The sequence below is a fragment of the Tasmannia lanceolata genome, unplaced genomic scaffold, assembly GCF_043159265.1.
Source record: "Tasmannia lanceolata isolate RefF3 unplaced genomic scaffold, GAP_Taslan_0.1 ptg000013l, whole genome shotgun sequence".
Lineage (NCBI taxonomy): Eukaryota > Viridiplantae > Streptophyta > Magnoliopsida > Canellales > Winteraceae > Tasmannia > Tasmannia lanceolata.
Window position 1 is genome coordinate 1060001 of NW_027518690.1, and position 18323 is coordinate 1078323.

General features: G+C 39.0%; 1 protein-coding gene across 4 annotated transcripts in view; it reads right to left on the reverse strand.

The window, feature by feature from the left end:
• Positions 1-14148, reverse strand: part of EBS1 (EMS-MUTAGENIZED BRI1 SUPPRESSOR 1) — a 65264-nt gene extending 51116 nt beyond the window's left edge. For 2 of the 4 annotated variants that reach the window (XM_077393622.1, XM_077393620.1), the window contains exons 1-8: positions 13723-14148; positions 3564-4010; positions 2958-3111; positions 1699-1870; positions 728-801; positions 517-613; positions 268-380; positions 9-124 (exon numbers count right to left, since the gene is read on the reverse strand). In XM_077393622.1, coding sequence (XP_077249737.1) covers positions 9-124; positions 268-380; positions 517-613; positions 728-801; positions 1699-1870; positions 2958-3111; positions 3564-4010; positions 13723-13889 — 1340 coding nt within the window. In that variant the 5' untranslated portion in view covers positions 13890-14148. Of the gene's footprint in view, positions 1-8; positions 125-267; positions 381-516; positions 614-727; positions 802-1698; positions 1871-2957; positions 3115-3563; positions 4011-13722 lie in introns of all 4 variants that reach the window. The other 2 variants (XM_077393621.1, XM_077393619.1) reach the window with 1 other exon arrangement.
• Positions 14149-18323: the final 4175 nt, after the last annotated feature.

The following is an 18323-nucleotide window of genomic DNA, read 5'->3' on the forward strand; positions in this document are numbered from 1 at the left end:
GACATTACAGGTAAAGGTCTATATCTTCAATATTGATTAAAGCACCATTGAGAGCCATTAAGGACTTGCCGGGAGGCACCATTCGCTGGTTCGCAGTAATTTCATCTTTGATAGAGGCATCTAGCTGCCAAAAAATTTACAAGTACAGATTAATTGGCATATCCAACACTGTAGAAACTATTTGAAACAAGCTTTCTAGTCTATTTCAAACTGGAAAGCATTTTAACCGTAGACAACCTGGTAGGTCTGTCAAAGAAAAAAGTTTACCTTCATTCGAGATAAAGAAGAAACTAGGCTGGGAAAATTTTGGTTGATTTCCTGCATTGACTGCAAGGGATCTGATGCATGAACAATCCTTTGTACTGTTTGATGTCCCAAATCTACAGAAAAATTAATCATAAAGATCTAAGATCTGATCAGCGATGAGAATTAGTGATCCATTGATGTTTAAATATGTGGGCAATGGTGAATATATGTTCCACAACAACTATATTAACTGACAATGATGATTCACACCCTTTAATTCCCAAACATCTAATGAGTCAGATATTGTTGACGATAACAAAGAATCCCTGAAAGCCATTATTTCAGTAGTCAGCTCAGGTTTGCGTTCCTGCGTGTTCACAGAAGAATATAAATAAATAGCCCATTAGCTACGTAATAATTGTAGATATAATTCAGTCATAATTTCTATTAAAAAACGATAGGACTACTTCAAGAAACAAACCAAGATCTTGGAGAATATGAACCCTCTAACTTCTTGGCTGAGGTCTTCAGTCCGAGGATCATCAAGAGTGACACCTGCAACATAGAAATAAAATTTGAGTAAATATTTCCTGTACCTCAAATCAGAAAACAGTACTCAGATGCAGGCACATGCATATATATAACTTGCGTTTATGATATATTGATTTTAATACGTACAAATATTTAGGGTCAAAGAAAATTAAAATAGATAGCCAGAGAGTGTCAGAAACAAATGGCAATATAATGATCATTTGGGTGATAGAAGTTATCTAAGCAATATTTCATGATTGAAAGAGGGAAAGGCATCCCTGACTCAGGGTGGAAACAAGATTAGAAGTCATTGAAATAGACGAGTAAATATGAATTCAACGAACTGCAAGAGATTAATGCACTAAAAACTGAAAAGCTAAGATTGATAAGATAGAATAGATACACAGTTCAGCTTGAATTAAAGGAGGAGTAGAAACAAGAAAGAGAAAACAAAAGTCACAAAATAATAAATATATGCAAGTGAGACAGGCTTTTGTTTCTTGTCAGAACTCGTCAAACATGAAAGAGGAAACAGAAGTGACTAGCAAGTGAGCAGTCTTACGTTTCTGGTGAAAACTTGTCATAATCTTTAAGTAGCATTCACAGATAGATAAAGAAAAAATCAAGAATACAAAGAGGTTAGCATAACCAAATGACACTTGAAATTATCCTAACTACAACGAGCCAAATAAAGATATATCCAGCTCAGTTTGATATGTTAAAAAATGGACTTTAGATTATACCATAAAATATGTTCAACCCCATTAACATTGCCAGAAAGTGGGGTTCCAGCTTGCTTACAAAAAGAGGAAACATGGTTGAGAAACTGCAATATAATAATAATAAAAACTTCATATGAATAGGAATATGCAGAAATATGAAGGATAGCCTAACCAAAACAACAGTAGCGTCATTTTTCACCTTTCTTTATTGCACTGTCATCCATAGCTTTATACTCCATATTCTTCAAAGCAAGTTCTACCCCATAACCACCCAGGTTTAGGGCATCCCGTGTACCAACAGCTCCACAATATCCACTCATAGATTCACATCCAGAAGGCAATACAGGTCTTACGACATATTTAACTTTTCCCTGAAAACATAACACCAGGCAATGAAGGCAGAACACAACTAATCAAACCAGGAAAATATATGAAAAAGGAAAGGAGCCAACTGCATCAATTTAGAAATGAATATCAAAATAGGGTGAAAAGTTTATTCGCATTCTAATTCATGTATGCATCAACCTAAACATATAACAGATGGAAACAAAGAGAGAACAGTTCCCCCAAACTAAAGCAAATGATGAGAGAGACGCAGATAGATGGAAACAAAGAAAGAACAGTTCCCCCAAACTAAAGTAAATGATGAGAAAGAGAGAGAGACGTGGATAGAGAGCGGAGGGGAGTGGGAATTAGAGAGGCTATGTAACTAGATATACAGGAATTCATTAAAAGTAGATCGAATTCCATTCAGGTTATAACAGCACAACAAAAATCGCACAAAGAGCTAGAGAAATAATTCAACCAAATTAAAATTGATATACAAAAGATCAAACCTCGAGAAAGAGCTCAACAACTTCAGGAGAAAATAAAGCAAATTTTATTTCTATCATAGTTTATTCTTTTCACAGATAGCTGGCATTCATGCCAAGAACTCAACAACTTTTTTAAATTGGAAAGTTTCGAAGACTTGGAAAAGTTGTCATTCGGATTCACTCTATAACATTAGAAAGTAAATTTTAACAGGTGGCTGTTTAACACGGGAACTAGGGTTATTTTAAATTACGTTTTGAAAGGTTATTATATATATAGTAGAAGAAAAGAGAAATTAATCATGGGAGCAAACAATTACAATGTGAGAAGAAGAGAAGAAAAAAAGAGAGGAGAGAAGAATTCATAAGAGTTGAAAATTAACCATCACCACTCCAATAACTTTAGTGTATAGACTTTGAAAAAAAATTATAAAATATGCCAATAGTGATGATGGACCCATCATAATACACCATAAATACAAAACTTCAATGGTCAAAAGAAAGAAAAAGAGTGGTCCTGTCAAAAGAGTTAATTTGAAATTTATAAATTAGTAAAATTGTCAGATTCCACCAGAAGAAAAAAAATACAGTGGGGATGAACAATAACATAAAATTATTACTAAAACATGTTTCCAAATGTTGAGACCTTTTTTGATGCTTCTACTAGGACAATGTGAAAGTTCCTGAAGCATTCAGACCCAAGAGCTCCATATAAGATTGCAACTGGACAGGACATATTTGAAGCAAAATGTATGTGATCAAAATCGAAAAGTTCAGGCTGCTCAGACAAATCCCCACTTCTGCTGACAAAAACAAACGAAACACATCAGCATGCAATATTAGGACGAATATGTCACAAATATCTCCGATATTTTCAAAATATAGCGATTTTATCGTGATATTTTGATGAAACGACAAAATCCCGATATAAGACTGAGAAATTGAAAAATCTAGCGATATTTCCATTTATCGAGATAATATCACAATAATATCTCGATATTTGTACGATATTTTTTATTTTAATTTTTTCTTAATTTATATATATTTATATATTTTTTCAATAATTTTATTGTATCATTTTTTCCCGATATAAACCAGAAAAAATAAAAAAATAATATATCCCAAGATTTTCCCTTGCCAATAAATTCCCGAGAACAATATTTGTGACGTAGAGGACGACAAGAGACAACAGGCATAGGAATTATGGCAACAACAATGACAATAATCAGTAATTCATGTAAATGCAACTTACAATCTATGGGAGGTACCGAGCCAGGATAGCAGCTCTGGAACATCAAAAAATAATGTCGCACCAGTATCAACCCAGCAACACTTTCCTCCAGGACTTTTAGGGTTTACACTTACAAGCAAGTGATCTACTCTTTTGTTATCGGAACTTGTAGCTTGTTCTGGAATGTCCCCAGTGACATATTTTGAGATGGTTTCGTCTGCTAGTGGGAAAGAAGATAGAGAATCTTCAGCCAACTGCCGGTAGAGCACCAATCTTGGAGATGCTGACCGAAGAGTAAGAGAAAATTCAAAGATTGATGCCAAAGGTTCACTTAGAAGGGACCGTCCATATTTGATTATTTTCTGAAGGCATCCTCGGGCAGTGGGAGAATCGGAATCATTCTCTGAATGTAGCCAGACCTCAATGAAATCCCAGAATAGATCTTTCCATTCTTTAGATAGCAATTCACTGTCAAAAGACAATAATAGGATGCTCTTAGTGGCTTGCAAGACGAAAGTTTACCTAAAGAAATCAAAACATGCATCTTCAAAAAAGAAGGAATATGAACTTCCATATTTATACCAACTAAACCATTACTTGCTTCAAGAATAAATGACAAAGATACATAAAAGCCATCAATCATGTATAGAATCAAGCAAGCCAAACAGAAATTAGATCTATGTTCTTCATGATAGACAAATAAATCAAGCTTATAGAAACAAATTGGGCTTGTTGGTTACATGTAACAAGAGAGGATTGGGCTTGTTGGTTGCACAGCAATTAACAACTCCATGTTTTCTAAGTTGTGAAATACCTATAAGTAACAACTCCACAATTCTTCACAGCACACTTTACATGGGATTCTTCAAAAGCTATTGTATATGCTACACAGCATACTTTACATGGGTTTATTTGAATATTTGTTTTTTGAATCTTGGAGTCCATTTTCATCTACATGGGTTTCTTCGCTTTTATGTTTTGATCAAGGAATTTGATTTTTATGAGGGTGTGTATCTATCTGGACCTCAGATTTTTAAATCTAATGTTCAAATATACATGTACAAAATTTTAAACTGATTTTCAAGTGTAGAGATGCAGAAATTTAAACACATGCGCAAGACCTAACCTTCAGGAGCATACCATATTCTCGAAATTCGTATTAAGAATTTCAAAGTATCTAGTTTATATATATATATATATATATATATATATATATATATATATATATGAGGAAACTGTTGGTGAGCTTAAGCGCACCAAACCTATGGTGCGCTTAAGCTCCCCAATCACATGGCTCCCCAATCACATGTGGTGATCCAAACCATTCATTTGCAAGGTCTTATGATAGATAGGGGGTGTACCAAAAATCAGCTCCATAGGATCATCCTAACCCCTCCATTTGTGGAGGACAAAAAATGGGCAGATTTGTGTCTGTCCATTTTTGTCCTCCACAAATGGACGGGTTAGGATGATCCTATGGAGCTGATTTTTGGTACACCCCCTATCTATGTAAGGGACTTTAAAATGAATGCTTTGGATCATCCTAACAAAGTGGGCCCCCATGTGATTGGGCGCTTAAGCTCACCATAAGTTTGGTGAGCTTAAGCGCACCAACAGTTTCCTCTATATCTATATATATAGAGGTGTGCGTACTCGGTCGAGTAGATAAGCTTATCTACTCGGTCGGGTTAAAAACAGTGGGGGCCCACATTTTTGGGGTGATCCAAACCATTCATTTGAAAGGCCCTTACCTAGATAGGGTGTCCACAAAAAATCAGCCCCATAGGATCATCCTAACCCATCCAACAGTGGAGGGAAAAATGGGCAGATTCATGGACAAGCTGTGTTTGTCCATTTTTCCCCATTTTTCCCTCCACTGTTGCATGGGTTAGGATGATCCTATAGGGCTGATTTTTTGTGGACACCCTATCTAGGTAAGGGCCTTTCAAATGAATGGTTTGGATCACCCCAAAAATGTGGGCCCCCACTGTTTTTAACCCGACCGAGTAGATAAGCTTATCTACTCGACCGAGTACGCACACCTTTCCCTATATATATATATATATATATATATATATATATATATATATATATATATATATATATATATATATATATATATATATTACATGCGGACCCATCAAATCATGATGTGGCAATCGTGGCCCCATTTGAATTATCATTCAAGATTATGCGGATCCACTAAATCATTTGATGCAATATTATTTGGCCTCATATAAATTATTAATATGGATTGTGTGGACCTATCAAATCATTGATGCAATGTTATTTGACCCCAACTGAATTATCAGTAAGGATTGTGTGGACCCACCAAATCATTGATGTTTCATTTGTCCTTTTTACAGCTAAAACATAATCCATTATCTTTTCTACAATTGCGAACTTTCCAAAACTACTAAAATCTTTCAAAATTAAATTTCTGAACTCCTAACCCTTTTTTCTTTTTTTGAAAATGGCTGACAAATATATTAATAAAAAGGACCGAGATGGTCAAGATACACTGGATAAAGAAAAAAAAAACCATGAGAAAGGAAATCACAGGAGGAGAGAGTCAAAGAGTGCTAGAGAATCCTTGAAGACTCCTTCTATAGCTAAATTGTCTGCCACCTGGTTATCAGATCGACGAACATGATTAAACACAACCTCCATAGCCTCACCCTATCGAACATCTCATCGAAGAATCTATCGAATCTCCAAGGAGGATTATGGGACCCTTTAAACCAATTGATGACATTAGAAGAATCTCCTTCAACCACTATATTATCCAATTGGTTCTTCTTTACCAACTCCAGACCTTGATAAACAGCTCGAACCTCTGCCTCTGAGGCGTCAACCATTCCAATAGGCCCAGCATAGACCCAGAGTACCACTCCAGATTTAGATCTAAGAACTCTCCCAATACCCGCAGGGCCCAGATTCCCCACACTAGATCCTTCAAAATTGAGCTTTAAGAAACCCTGGGGAGGGGGCTTCCAAACTTGAGCCGGTTTCTGCTTTCTTTCTGTGCGATACAAATGTTCCTCCACCTTTCCCATAGATCATAGGCAGAAACAAATTTGGATGAGGGAAGGGATTTTATCCAAGAGTTAAAGCAATCACTTTAACGAATGGGTATGCGGATCTCTTGGATTTTCCTTTAAACACCCTAGCATTTCTCTCCTTCCAAATGACCCATAAAGTGGCAAAGAAAGAAACATACCATAGAATTTTGCCTCTTTCTTTCCATGGATTGGCCTTCCACTCTGACAGCAAATCAATTAGAGACTCGGAAAAAAACCCAATAAGTTCTGAACATGCTTATCAACTTACTCCATATGTCTCTGGCAACCTTGCAAATTGCAATGGATGAACAAGTGGTTGACGGATTCCCCCGCCTCTAGGTGGAGAGTGCAATGATCAATAATAAGCATCTTCCTTTTTCTAAGGAAATCCACCGTCTGTATTCTTTCCTTAAGGGCTGCCCAACCAAAGATGCCAACTCTAGGGGGGACCGGGATGGGCCACACTCTAGCCACCCTGGAGGACATTGGACTAGTCACTACATGATGATAGAAGGATTTAACTGTGAATTCTCTAGATGTATTCCGGATTCAAATTCATCGTCCTGCTTTATGTAACCCTCCTCTAGAATCTCCAAAATCCTTTGCACTAATGGTATTTCACGGTCAAAGAAATTTCTTCTGAATTGCGGGTTCCAAACAACATATTGCGGATTCCAAACAACATTGCCATGTCTTCTTTCCATGTTTTCCTTAACAAAACTGTCTTTGTCCAAAGCCACTACAAAAAGATCTGCGAACATGTCTTTCAAAGGTCTAGCCGAGCACCATACATCATGCCAAAAGTAGGGGTGCACATAAATCGGTTACAACCGAGATAACCGACCGACATAACCGACCGAACTGAAGTCGGTCGGTTATTTCAGTTCGATTATTGGGGATTGCGGTTCGGTTTCGGTTTTAAAAAACTCAGAATTTCGGTTACGGTTTTCCAATTTAAAAATTTTGGTTAAACCGAAAACCAATTAAAGCCTAAACTCTAAAGGTTGGTGGATAACAAAATAAGGGGTGGTGAATACTAGCTTACGACGTGAAACGACACTTTTGACGGTCGAGGGTGTCCCTCCTACAGTTGTTAGGCAACGGGCGAGGGTGCTTGACAGTTGGCATCCATATCCTACTTCGGACGGTCGCGATTATCATAGAGATGATCGAAAGGACAAACGGCAGCCACTCGTTAGGCCCGTCACGCACGACCGACACACGTATAGAAAGGGCCTTTTTTCCTTTCGTACAACACCCACACACTAAAGTTAAAATGTTAACGTAAAATAGGGTTTTCTACTTAGTGTAAAATTGTAAATTGTTAAACGAAAACCCCCCTTTGGGCTTTGGCTTTCCCCCACTTCTAGTCTTCTACTACTGTTTTTCTAGGGTTTTCTACTTTTATTTTCGACTTTGAGAGTTTGAGATTTGAGAAGAGAAACAGTTGCGCACCTTCCGTCCAACTCTCCGCACGGGATCTCCTCCTCCTCCGGCAAGATTTAGACTCTGAGACTCCGACTCTCCTTCTCCGGTGGGATCTCCTCCTCCTCCTCCTCCTCCAGTTCTCCTCTTCTTTTTTTTAACAGATTTAATGGATTTTACATATTATAGTTTGTAGATTAGGGTTTCTGTTTTTTTTTTTTTCCTTCTCAGAATTCGGTAAACCGAAAAACCGAAATCGGTTTTCGGTTTCGGTTCGGTTGATCAAACAATCGGTTCGGTTTCGGTTCAAATCTTTTGGTAATCGAAACACGGTCGATTTCTTGATTTTGGTTATTTCGGTTCGGTTTGAACCGAATGCGCACCCCTAGCCAAAAACGGATTCTATCACCTGAGTAAACTCTGAACTTTACTCCGACTAAGAACAAATGTTAGAATTTCATAATATCTCTCCAGATAGTTACTCCTTTGAATCTGAAATTGTCTCCTGAAATCCAGTTCCCTTGAGTTGCCCCATACTTGCTTTCTATGAACTTCACCCGAAGATGAGAAGCTTCCTTTCCAAATCTCCATAACCATTTACCCAACAAAGCAATGTTCGCTTCCTTAACTCTCATAATCCCCAAACCGCCACCTTTAGATGTCTTGCACACTTTGTCCCATCTTACTAGTGGGTTGCCATGTTTGTCTTCAATGCCCCCCAAAGGAATCGCATCTGAACTTGCTCAATTCTCTTCACAACCACTATGGACATTTAAAGATTGACATTTGGTATATTGGAATATTAGCCCGCACAGCTTTGATAAGAGTAACTTTTCCCCCTCTAGACACCATATTTCTTTTCCGTATATCCAACCTTCTTTCCACCCTTTCTACAATGTGATCCCATTGACATTTTTTTGCTTTTCCACTTCCAAGAGGATATCTTAAATCATAAGTTAAATTTAATGACGGCCACCTATTGGAGGTCATAGAAACCTTCCTAAGTGGGAAATTCTCATTTTTCCCCAAAAACATTATGCACGTTTTTTCCAAATGAATCTAACTAAAGCTTAGTAAAACTCATCCAAAATGGTTTAAATAACTATAATCCCCTAACAAATAAAAATAATCAATCCCTAAATTCAAACCAAATGAAGCCCTCTAGACTTTTTTTCTTCTCGGAGGATGAATTTTTTTCTTCTTGGTGGATGAACCTGCACCAATCTATCTTGAAGATTTGAGTGATAAAGCTCGCATTAAGTTCTTCATTTAAGTAGGCACATTTAAGAAGTTCCTTATAAACTTTCATTATGTCACCTTCGATAATGTCCCGAGTCCCGACAAGGAAATGTTAAGGCTGATTCCTTAGCAATTTTTTGGGTCAATTGTCAAGGGGGAGGGGCGGTCTGATTGTATGCATTGTATGCCAAATCTATAACTTACTTTGTTAGGGTTCCTTTTTCTTCTATTGGCGCCTTCTAGAGGCTTTGTATATCCCTTTTTTTGTTACGGGCTGTTTGGATATAGGGCAAAATTATTGGAAAAAAATCCACAAAAAAAAAATATTCCATGGAAAGAGATATTTTAGGGTCTAGCATAAACGAATTTTCTAAGAAAATAAGAATGTTTTTGGGAAAAAAAAGTCCATAAAAAATGAATTAGCCAAATGCAGGAAAACTTACTTTACAAGGAAAAAATCCCTAGATCCAACCGTCCCCTTAATGAATAATTTGTTCAAAGAAAAAAGAAAAATATTTTCTCAAAATGACTAGAGGAAAGCCATCCCCCTATCAACTTGGCCCTCTACGGTATCGAAGATAGCTTTGTTAATTCTTTTTCCTGAAGTCTCCATCTCCTCCACCACCGCGTGCTTGCATAAGGGAGGCTTAGCCGACCGCTTTTAGAGAGCAAATGTAACAAAAACCTCCTAAAGGAGCCTTACCTCCCGTTGTGAGGCTTTATTGCTCTTATTAGGTGTTGTGTGACGTGTACTAAGGTTATAAAGGTTATATTTGAAAAGGTCTTATTGGTTATATTCGATTCGAGTACTCAAATGAGATCAAATTAAGTCGATTCTTCCAGGGGAACCATATCAAGGCTCTAATAACTGAATGAGGATCTAAGGCGTTAAGATGCAACTGTTGGCTCGAGGGAACTCTCCACCAAATATAGATATTTGAAGAATAACACATTTGAAGATCAAATTTCCAATGTCGAATCCATGCTACTGCCATTTTCTACGAGAATATGGATACCATTACTAGCAATATCGTGGAAAGGTTTGGTGCTTCTTTCCCACAGACGCTTCACCGGCATATTTGATATGCTTTCTACAAACGTTTCACTCTTGCTTTATGTAACTAAGACATACTTAACTTCCATATAACCTCCCCACCCCCACCCCACCAGTCCCTGTTGAATTCATAAATTTGACGTGTTTAAAACATATTTATTGGTGTGTTTAGTTGCACAAAAGCCAAGGAGGATTAGGGATTTTGCTTGGCATTTGGGTGTTGCGTCAGCAAAATTCCCCGTTTAGTTGCCAATATAGCATTGAACTCCCTAGAGAATCCCTAGGATGTCTCCTAGGTAATTATTGCACGTCTGGTGAGGTGCCATTCTTGTCCCTTCCTTTTAACTTCTAAGTCAAAATCCACAAGAAAGGTGGAATTTTGCTTGAAATTTCTTGGGAATAGTGGTTTTCTCTCTTTCTCTCTTTCTCTCTCTTCTGTCTATATTGGTAATGCACAACCAAACACTACTTACCACTATTCTTCGAGGTAATTCCAGGCAAATCCAATGCTTGTCCCCTCCCTGTTGACTAATTATTCCACAGTCTATGCCACACAACCAAACAGACCCACACTACAAGATGTATAGCTAACTTACGAGCATGATACGTAAAATTTACGAAATCAAATATGAAAACCTTTTAACGTATTCACTTAAATGCAATTGTAGTTTTTTCCTGCTGGTGAAATTCATAAGTTCAATTCAGCAAATTACGTTTAGAAACCAAGTGCATGTAAGATCGTATGTGGGCAATCATTGATCTAAGATCCACGGTCTAGATTGAAGAACGAAATTAAAAGTGAAAGTGCTGGAGTTGCCCATTGACCACAGTGGCCAGTAAAGAGTATAAGGTAATCGTTCTATAAGATCTAAGGTTTAACGGTCACAGTAGGGCGTGATATCATGCGTATTACTCATTATTTCAATCAAGGAACAGGATTCAAATTTTACCCAGGGGATCGTATAAGTTTTTGGAATGATAAGTGGTGCTCCCTTTTCCCTTTAAACTCCCTATTCCCAGATTTATTTGCAGTAGCAGCTCATAAAGAGGCATTAGTTAAGGAGTGCTACGAAAGAAGTGGTGACAGGGTGATATGCAGACCGGAATTTAGAAGGAATTTCTTTGACAGGGAACTTCCATCCGTGGCTAGGCTGCTTGACTTGCTTGAAGGGTGCTATATCAAGAGTTCTGTGGATGATGAAAAGGTATGGATCTGGGATTCTTCTGGGGTATTTACCGTAAAATCATTTCATTATCAGCTTGTACCTTGTCATGCGTCCTCCATTGAAGCTAAAGTGCAGAGGATTCAAGCTCCTTCCAGAGTTTGCATGCTTGGCGGGCTGCTATAAGCGATCGCATTCAGACAATAGGCTTCCTTCGCACCATGGGGATTTGGATAGCGGATCGCTGTGCCTTATGCATAGCAGTGGGGAAATTGGTGGATCATATTTTCATTCATTGCAAATGTGTTAGGTAGGTATGGAGCCACATCCTCTCTAGTTTGGTTTATCGTGAGTTTTTCCCTCTAAACTCTCGGAGTTGTTGGATGGTTGGGGATCGGTCCCATGGAAGAAAAAAGGTAAAATACTTTGGAATGTCTCTCTCCTTGCAACCCTTTGGGTCCTTTGGAAGGAGAGAAACTATAGAGTTTTTGTCGGCGTGGCCAAATCTTCTCACTTTCTTTACATCAAAATTATTGATTTAACCATTGATAGCATGAAGTCCCTTCCCTCCTTTCGGTTTGTATCAGCGTTTGACCTTTAGGAGTGTTGGAAGGAGATCCGCCACAGTGAGATCCGTTCTCTTATTGTATAGGATGAGGCCCCCTCCTTTTGGGATGCTTAAGCTAAACTTCGATGGTTCTAGTATGGATAACCCAGGCCCAGCAGGTATTTGGGGGATGCTAAGGGAGTCGTCATTTGGGCTCTTTTTGGGCCTGTAGAGGTTGTAGATGCTAGCGAGGCGGAGGTTAGGGCCGTTCTCCAAGGAATAAGATATTTGGATTCTGCTCTTTTGGACAAGGTGTTGGCGGAGGGTGATTCTCTCAATGTTATTCGTTAGGTTAGAGTCCCCACTTGGAGATTCGCCCCCTTTTTTTATGAAATCCAAGATATGGTGGAAGGTCCATCCATCATTTTTAACCATATTAGAAGATCCGCAAATAAGGAGGTGGATAGACTATCGAGGGATGGGGTGGAGAGATCGGCTTTGGAGATGTTTGATTATCTCCCTCCTTGAATTGTTTCTCTAGCTTGTAATCTTTTCTTATCTTGCTTTGTATTTTTTGGTCTCCCTTCTTTAATGAAATCTGCAATCATTCAAAAAAAGGATCTAATGTTTAACGGTGCGTCCACGGTCAAATATCCTACCCCAAATTTACAACAAAGGATCTAAATAAAAACAAATTTGTTATGTGCTTAACTGGGTCCACTTAGGGTAGAATAAATTAGCTTATATTTTGTGGAATTTTATCTATAGTTGTATGGTATGGATAAGAGTCTTGGAGATAAGGGTTATCTAAATGGCTTGGGTAGGAGTTTTAGAGGAAGTGGTCAAGTGGGTTTCCTATAAATAACATGTAAGTAGTCTTTTACAAATTAATGAAGAATTTCAGTCCTTTCCCTCGAAGTGGGTCGAGAGGCCGAACTTCCCCTCTAAGAAGATCAACCGTGTTGCGAATAGATTCACATTGGTAGCAAAATTTAGCAGGAACAGACCCTAAAATACAAGGAAAATGATAAATGCGGGACAGCCAGATACAGTGTACGTGGCCATCATCTTGTCCATTGAATTCTTCCCACGTGAAGTGCTTCAGCCCCTCACCAGTCATAGATACATTGGAGCTGGCTGTCCCTAGTAAAAAAAAGGGGTGGACATGTCACTTCCCAAAATACAATTATAGTTTTTGTTCCTGTTGGTAAAATTCTTAGGCCCTGTTTGTTTTAGATTATGACAACTGATTGCGGAGTCCCCAACTGATTATTGGACTCAAATTTAGTGCAATTTTCAGTCCAATAATAGGTTGGGGACTCCACAATCAGCAGTCGTAATCTAGAACAAACAGGGCCTTAATTTAACTTCAGCAGATTCCGTAGAAACCAGCGAGAATTGATGAAGTCCATGTAAGATCTTATGTGGACAATCATTGATCCAAGATTTACGGTTTAGAATGAAGAATGAGATTAAGAGTCAGATTACTGGAGTTAAGAGATTATCAGCATAAGTATAATCGTTTTATAAGATCTAAGGTATAAGAAGTGCGTCCACAGTCAATCGTACCCCAATTTCACAACAAGGGATTTGAAGAAAAACAAATTTAGCAGGAACAGAGAAGCAAAAGACCGATTTTTAAACTGTAAACGGGAAAAAAAAAAAAGATTGTATAGAATAGAAAACGTACCCGGCCTCCAATAAGAGTGGAGTACCAGACCATTTGGCACGGAGCGAGACTTGTACGTTCTTAGGGCGACGATTTTCGGCCGAAACAGAGTTCCCAGCAGAGATCAGAAATACGAGAAGGATGAGAAGAAATCCAAAAGAAACCCTAGATCTGATAGGGAACTCCATTTCCAAAACCTTTGGGAATTGAACTTAGGTTGATCGTATCATCGATTCAAGAGAAAGCGAGAGTCATGAAGGGCCAGAAGAAGTTGAGATCGAGAGCTAGAGTTAGGGTTAGGGTTTTTCCTGCGCTTTACGTATTTATTAATCGGATCGTGCCAAAGAGAAGAGCGTGGTGACTGTGAGAGTGAGCGTGGGAGACTTTGCTGCAAGTCGTTCTTTCTACGTGTTCTCTCCAATCCAGAGCGAGGGTTTTTGTTGGAAAATTGGAACGGAGACTTTACATAATTCTTTAGGGGTATTTCAGACCACAAAAAAACATTCTGAGAGGTATGACTATAACGCGCCATGGTGCGTATTGTGCGCGTTATTTTTTCTTTGGGAGAAGATAAATTCGCATCGCCTATAGGATTATTCGCTCTACTGTAAAGTGAATTGACGTCAAAAAAAAAAGCGGGGTATGTGGCAGACTTCGACGCCAATTCACTTAACCGGGGCGAGAATAATCCTACAGGGGTGCGAATTTATCATCTCCCTTCTTTTATTGAGTCGGACTATGCGGAGACAACCAGTTTTTGGGTCCCACAGGGAAATATCCATGTCTGATAAAAGTTACCCAGTCTGGTTGGCAAGTAGGGGTGGCCAGAACCGAACCGGAACCGAAGAACCGAACCGGAACCGAACTGTAAAAAAATATTTTTGGTCCAGTTCGGTTCCACTGATGAAGAACCGAAATTATTCGGTTCGGTTCCGGGTCTAATGTTCTCGGTTCGGTTCCGGAACCGAAGAACCGAACTTTGAATATATATATATAATATTTTTATATTTCTATTATACATATACTTAATAATATAAATTACTTATAACATTAATAAGTAATAGTTAATACTATTCTTATAATAAGAAAGTAACTTATATTATAACTTTAATTAAAAGTTTTTATAAATTATAATTAATAATTAATAATTAGCCATTAGAACCGAAGAACCGGACCGGACCGAACCGATTATGTTCGGTCCGGTTCGGTTCGGTTCTTACGGCTCATGGAACCGAGAACCGAAAAAAAAGGAACCGAGAACCGAGAACCGAACCGGTTGGCCACCCCTATTGGCAAGTAGGATCCGTTTGGTTGCACCAAAAAACAAGGAAAATCAAAGTAAAAGGATGTCTTTTCCTTTTCCTAGCATTGTTTAGTTGTCATTTACTATTCATATGAAAGTCCTCGCACTCACTATAAAATATTCAAATGCAGGTCTATTGTATTGTTCGACTTTCCTTTAAAATAACGAGGAAGGGCTTGTTTGGGTGCCTGGGAAAAAAAAAACAAAGGAAAGGAACGTAAGGGAAATTTGTTAACGTTCCCAGACGGGAAAAAGTGAATCGAACTAATCTGGAAAATCTTCCAATTCCCACCTCTGTTTGGTGGATACAAGTGATGCACAAGGAGGGGGAAAACAAGAAAGAAGCGGCGGCTCATTGCAGCGAAATAGGGTTACAACAAAATAGGATTTTAGAGATGTGGACTGAATGTTGCAATCTACTTCCTTGGCTTCTATCTAGCTGCTGCTGTTGACTTTTTATGTGAAAAATGTATTTTTGTAATTCAAACTTACAATGGGGTGTTTTTAGTCATTATATGTATACTTTTGGGCTTCCCTCCAAAAAGACTAAAGTCGTGAGAAAACTTTAGTCCTAGATGGGAAGTGTGAGAGGATGAGAATGGCCATATATATACTTTCACTCTCTTAGCCTTGTGAATGAGCAAAAGGTCATGGGGATCCTACGTGCACAGATCGCCCACTTGGGTCCGGTGGGCTTTTGATCTTACCACACACGCGCGCCGCCTGGCCCGGCGTGGCTCGGCCGGCCGCGCGCATGGACCTACGTCTTTTCTTTTTCTATTATTTATTTTTCCTTTTAACGGTCAAGAATTTATTTATTTTGTTTTAACTCTTTTTTACCGTTTGAGATTCCTTAATCGTGGTGTAGTGACCGTTTGGAAAACGTCTCTCACGCACTAAAAGAGTGCGACGTTTCATCTTAACGTATCGATTACCTTTCTATAAAATCGGTTTTTAGATAAAACAGAAAGATATCATTGACGGATTCTTCTTATGCTCTTTCTCTTCTCTGGTTTTCTGCTCAAGGCTTTTGGCAAATATAAGCGAGTTCTTAGGCATCCGGGCTGCGTGAGTGCACACCCCTGGAACGAGAGTTGTTGTGTCCTGGAAGCATACGCCGAGACGCCCATCTGCACCGTTGATTCGTCATAGTGGGGGTGAGATTTGCCTTAAGGACAGCGAAGATTCTTCGTGCCTCAACTCGATAAGTGATCTAACGATTTCTTTTTTCCTTTACAGATTATTATTGCAGAAAATAGTATTATTGATCTCTGTCTTCAAGTTGTGAGATTAATTTATCATAAGGTATTATTGAATCTTAAATTACAGATTTGCACATCAATTTTCTAACAGCTGCTACTTCGTGTTTTTCCTTTTTGCTTTTTCATTGTTGCCAGACATGTAAGATTTCCCTTTTCGGATAAAAGCAGACATTACCCACATAACCTGCACACTAGACATGGTATTTGCAAAAGTAACAGTCGTTTCCCTTTCGATGTTAGTCCTCCATGATTTCCCTTACCATGTAAAATCAGACACCAACCAGGGGCAACAGTCCTCTATGATTCCCTTTCCATGTAAAAGCATACACCACGCAGGAGGTAGTTCGCTCAAGATCTACTGGGTTTCCTTGATAATCCTCCGTGGCATATTTTGTTGTTGTTTGGGTAACAATTTGGAGGGAAATGAGATATGTACAACTGGGCTGGTTGGCGTTACTAGCAAGTGCAAGATGGATTTCAGAGATGGAGGGATGCTTGGGGATTGGGTGGAGAGAGAGGAGGGGATGGGACAGAGGATTTGGCCTTTTTCCTCTCGTATTAAGAGGAAATAAAGAGGTTAGAATGGGTAATAGGTCAACCGACTGGGCACAGATGGTGAATTTCACAAATATTGAGAAATCGTTTTCCTAGTGAACCGAACACGTAGAACCCATTGTTTGACCACTTTTGATGGCGGAATCATTGAAGCACTCTACTTTCCTAGTGTTTTTTTACCTCTCTATGACATCCAAAATGAAAAGTTACCACGAGGATAAGAAAGTAAAGAAATGGGAATATGTATCATTTCCTTCTACTTCTATATTACATACATCCAAGTTTGACCAGTAAAGTTAATGGGAAGATCCATTATTTCCCTACGACCACCATTGTTAAGCGCATCAAGTCAATCTCACGCCAGGATTTCCATGAAAGCCTACATGGACAAAAAAATTGAGTGTCATACGTATAGTATCAAAAGAGCGAAAAATGCAAGAATTCCTCGGATTCTCGTCATCCGTCATCTTCTCCCTCTCGAGTCGTCCCCAGCTTGGCCATAAATTTTCCAGGGGTGAATTTTGACGAGCTACAACTTGTGAAAACTTGGAGTTTGATCCTTCTAAGGTGCTCGCTTCGTCATATCCGGACCGGCTTGGATGATGTCTGAAGCTAATATGACGAGATGCCCCACAGCCGTTGGGGAGGTTTTCATTTTGTGCATTGGGTCGTATCCAGCTCGGGGCATGAATTTTTATGAGGTGGATTTTGATGAGCTATAACCTATGAAAATTTGGAGTTAGATATTTCTAAGGTGCTCACTCCCTTCGTATCCAAATTGGCTTATCAAAATCAACTATGGAGAAAATTACGGCTGAGCTGGATATGATGCAATACGGAAAACAACAAAACTTCAGCTCGTCAGAATTCACCTTGGAAAATTTTGAGGCCGAGCTAGATACGGCGCAGTGCAATAGAACTTCAACTTGTCATATCCACTTCAGATTTTTTTCTTAGCCGATCTTGGTATGGCGAAGTGATTCAAAAAAGATTCCAGCTCGGGAGGCCCATTCTGAACGATGCAAACGTGAACAATGAACAATCAGCCCGTCAAGACTCCCCTATTCTTCTTCTCCCTTAGCTTAAACCAACATAAGGAAGCCGCCAGGGGGGGCGCATTTGATGGGGGCAAAATGACTGCCTAATCACATGCTACCAAGTGTCCAGGGACAATCAAGTGATTTTATCTCATTTGGAAAGTTCCAGAGTAAATCATTGCCTAATCATAGAGTAACACACGTACCAAGGGTATTAGGGCAACCTCGCTTCCAATGCTCTCTGATAGGGCTGGCAATTTCACCCGTAAAAATGGGGATTTGTCACGCCCTGCCCCGTGGGGATTCCCCTATTTGTGTGGGAATGGGGACATGGATGACGATTTGAAAAGTTCCTCGGAGCGGGGATGGCGTGGGGACGGGAATGGCTCTGCGTCCGCCACGATTCAATACCTTACATTGTGCCATTGTAAGCACTTAATCTGCATTATAAAAAAATTTATATTT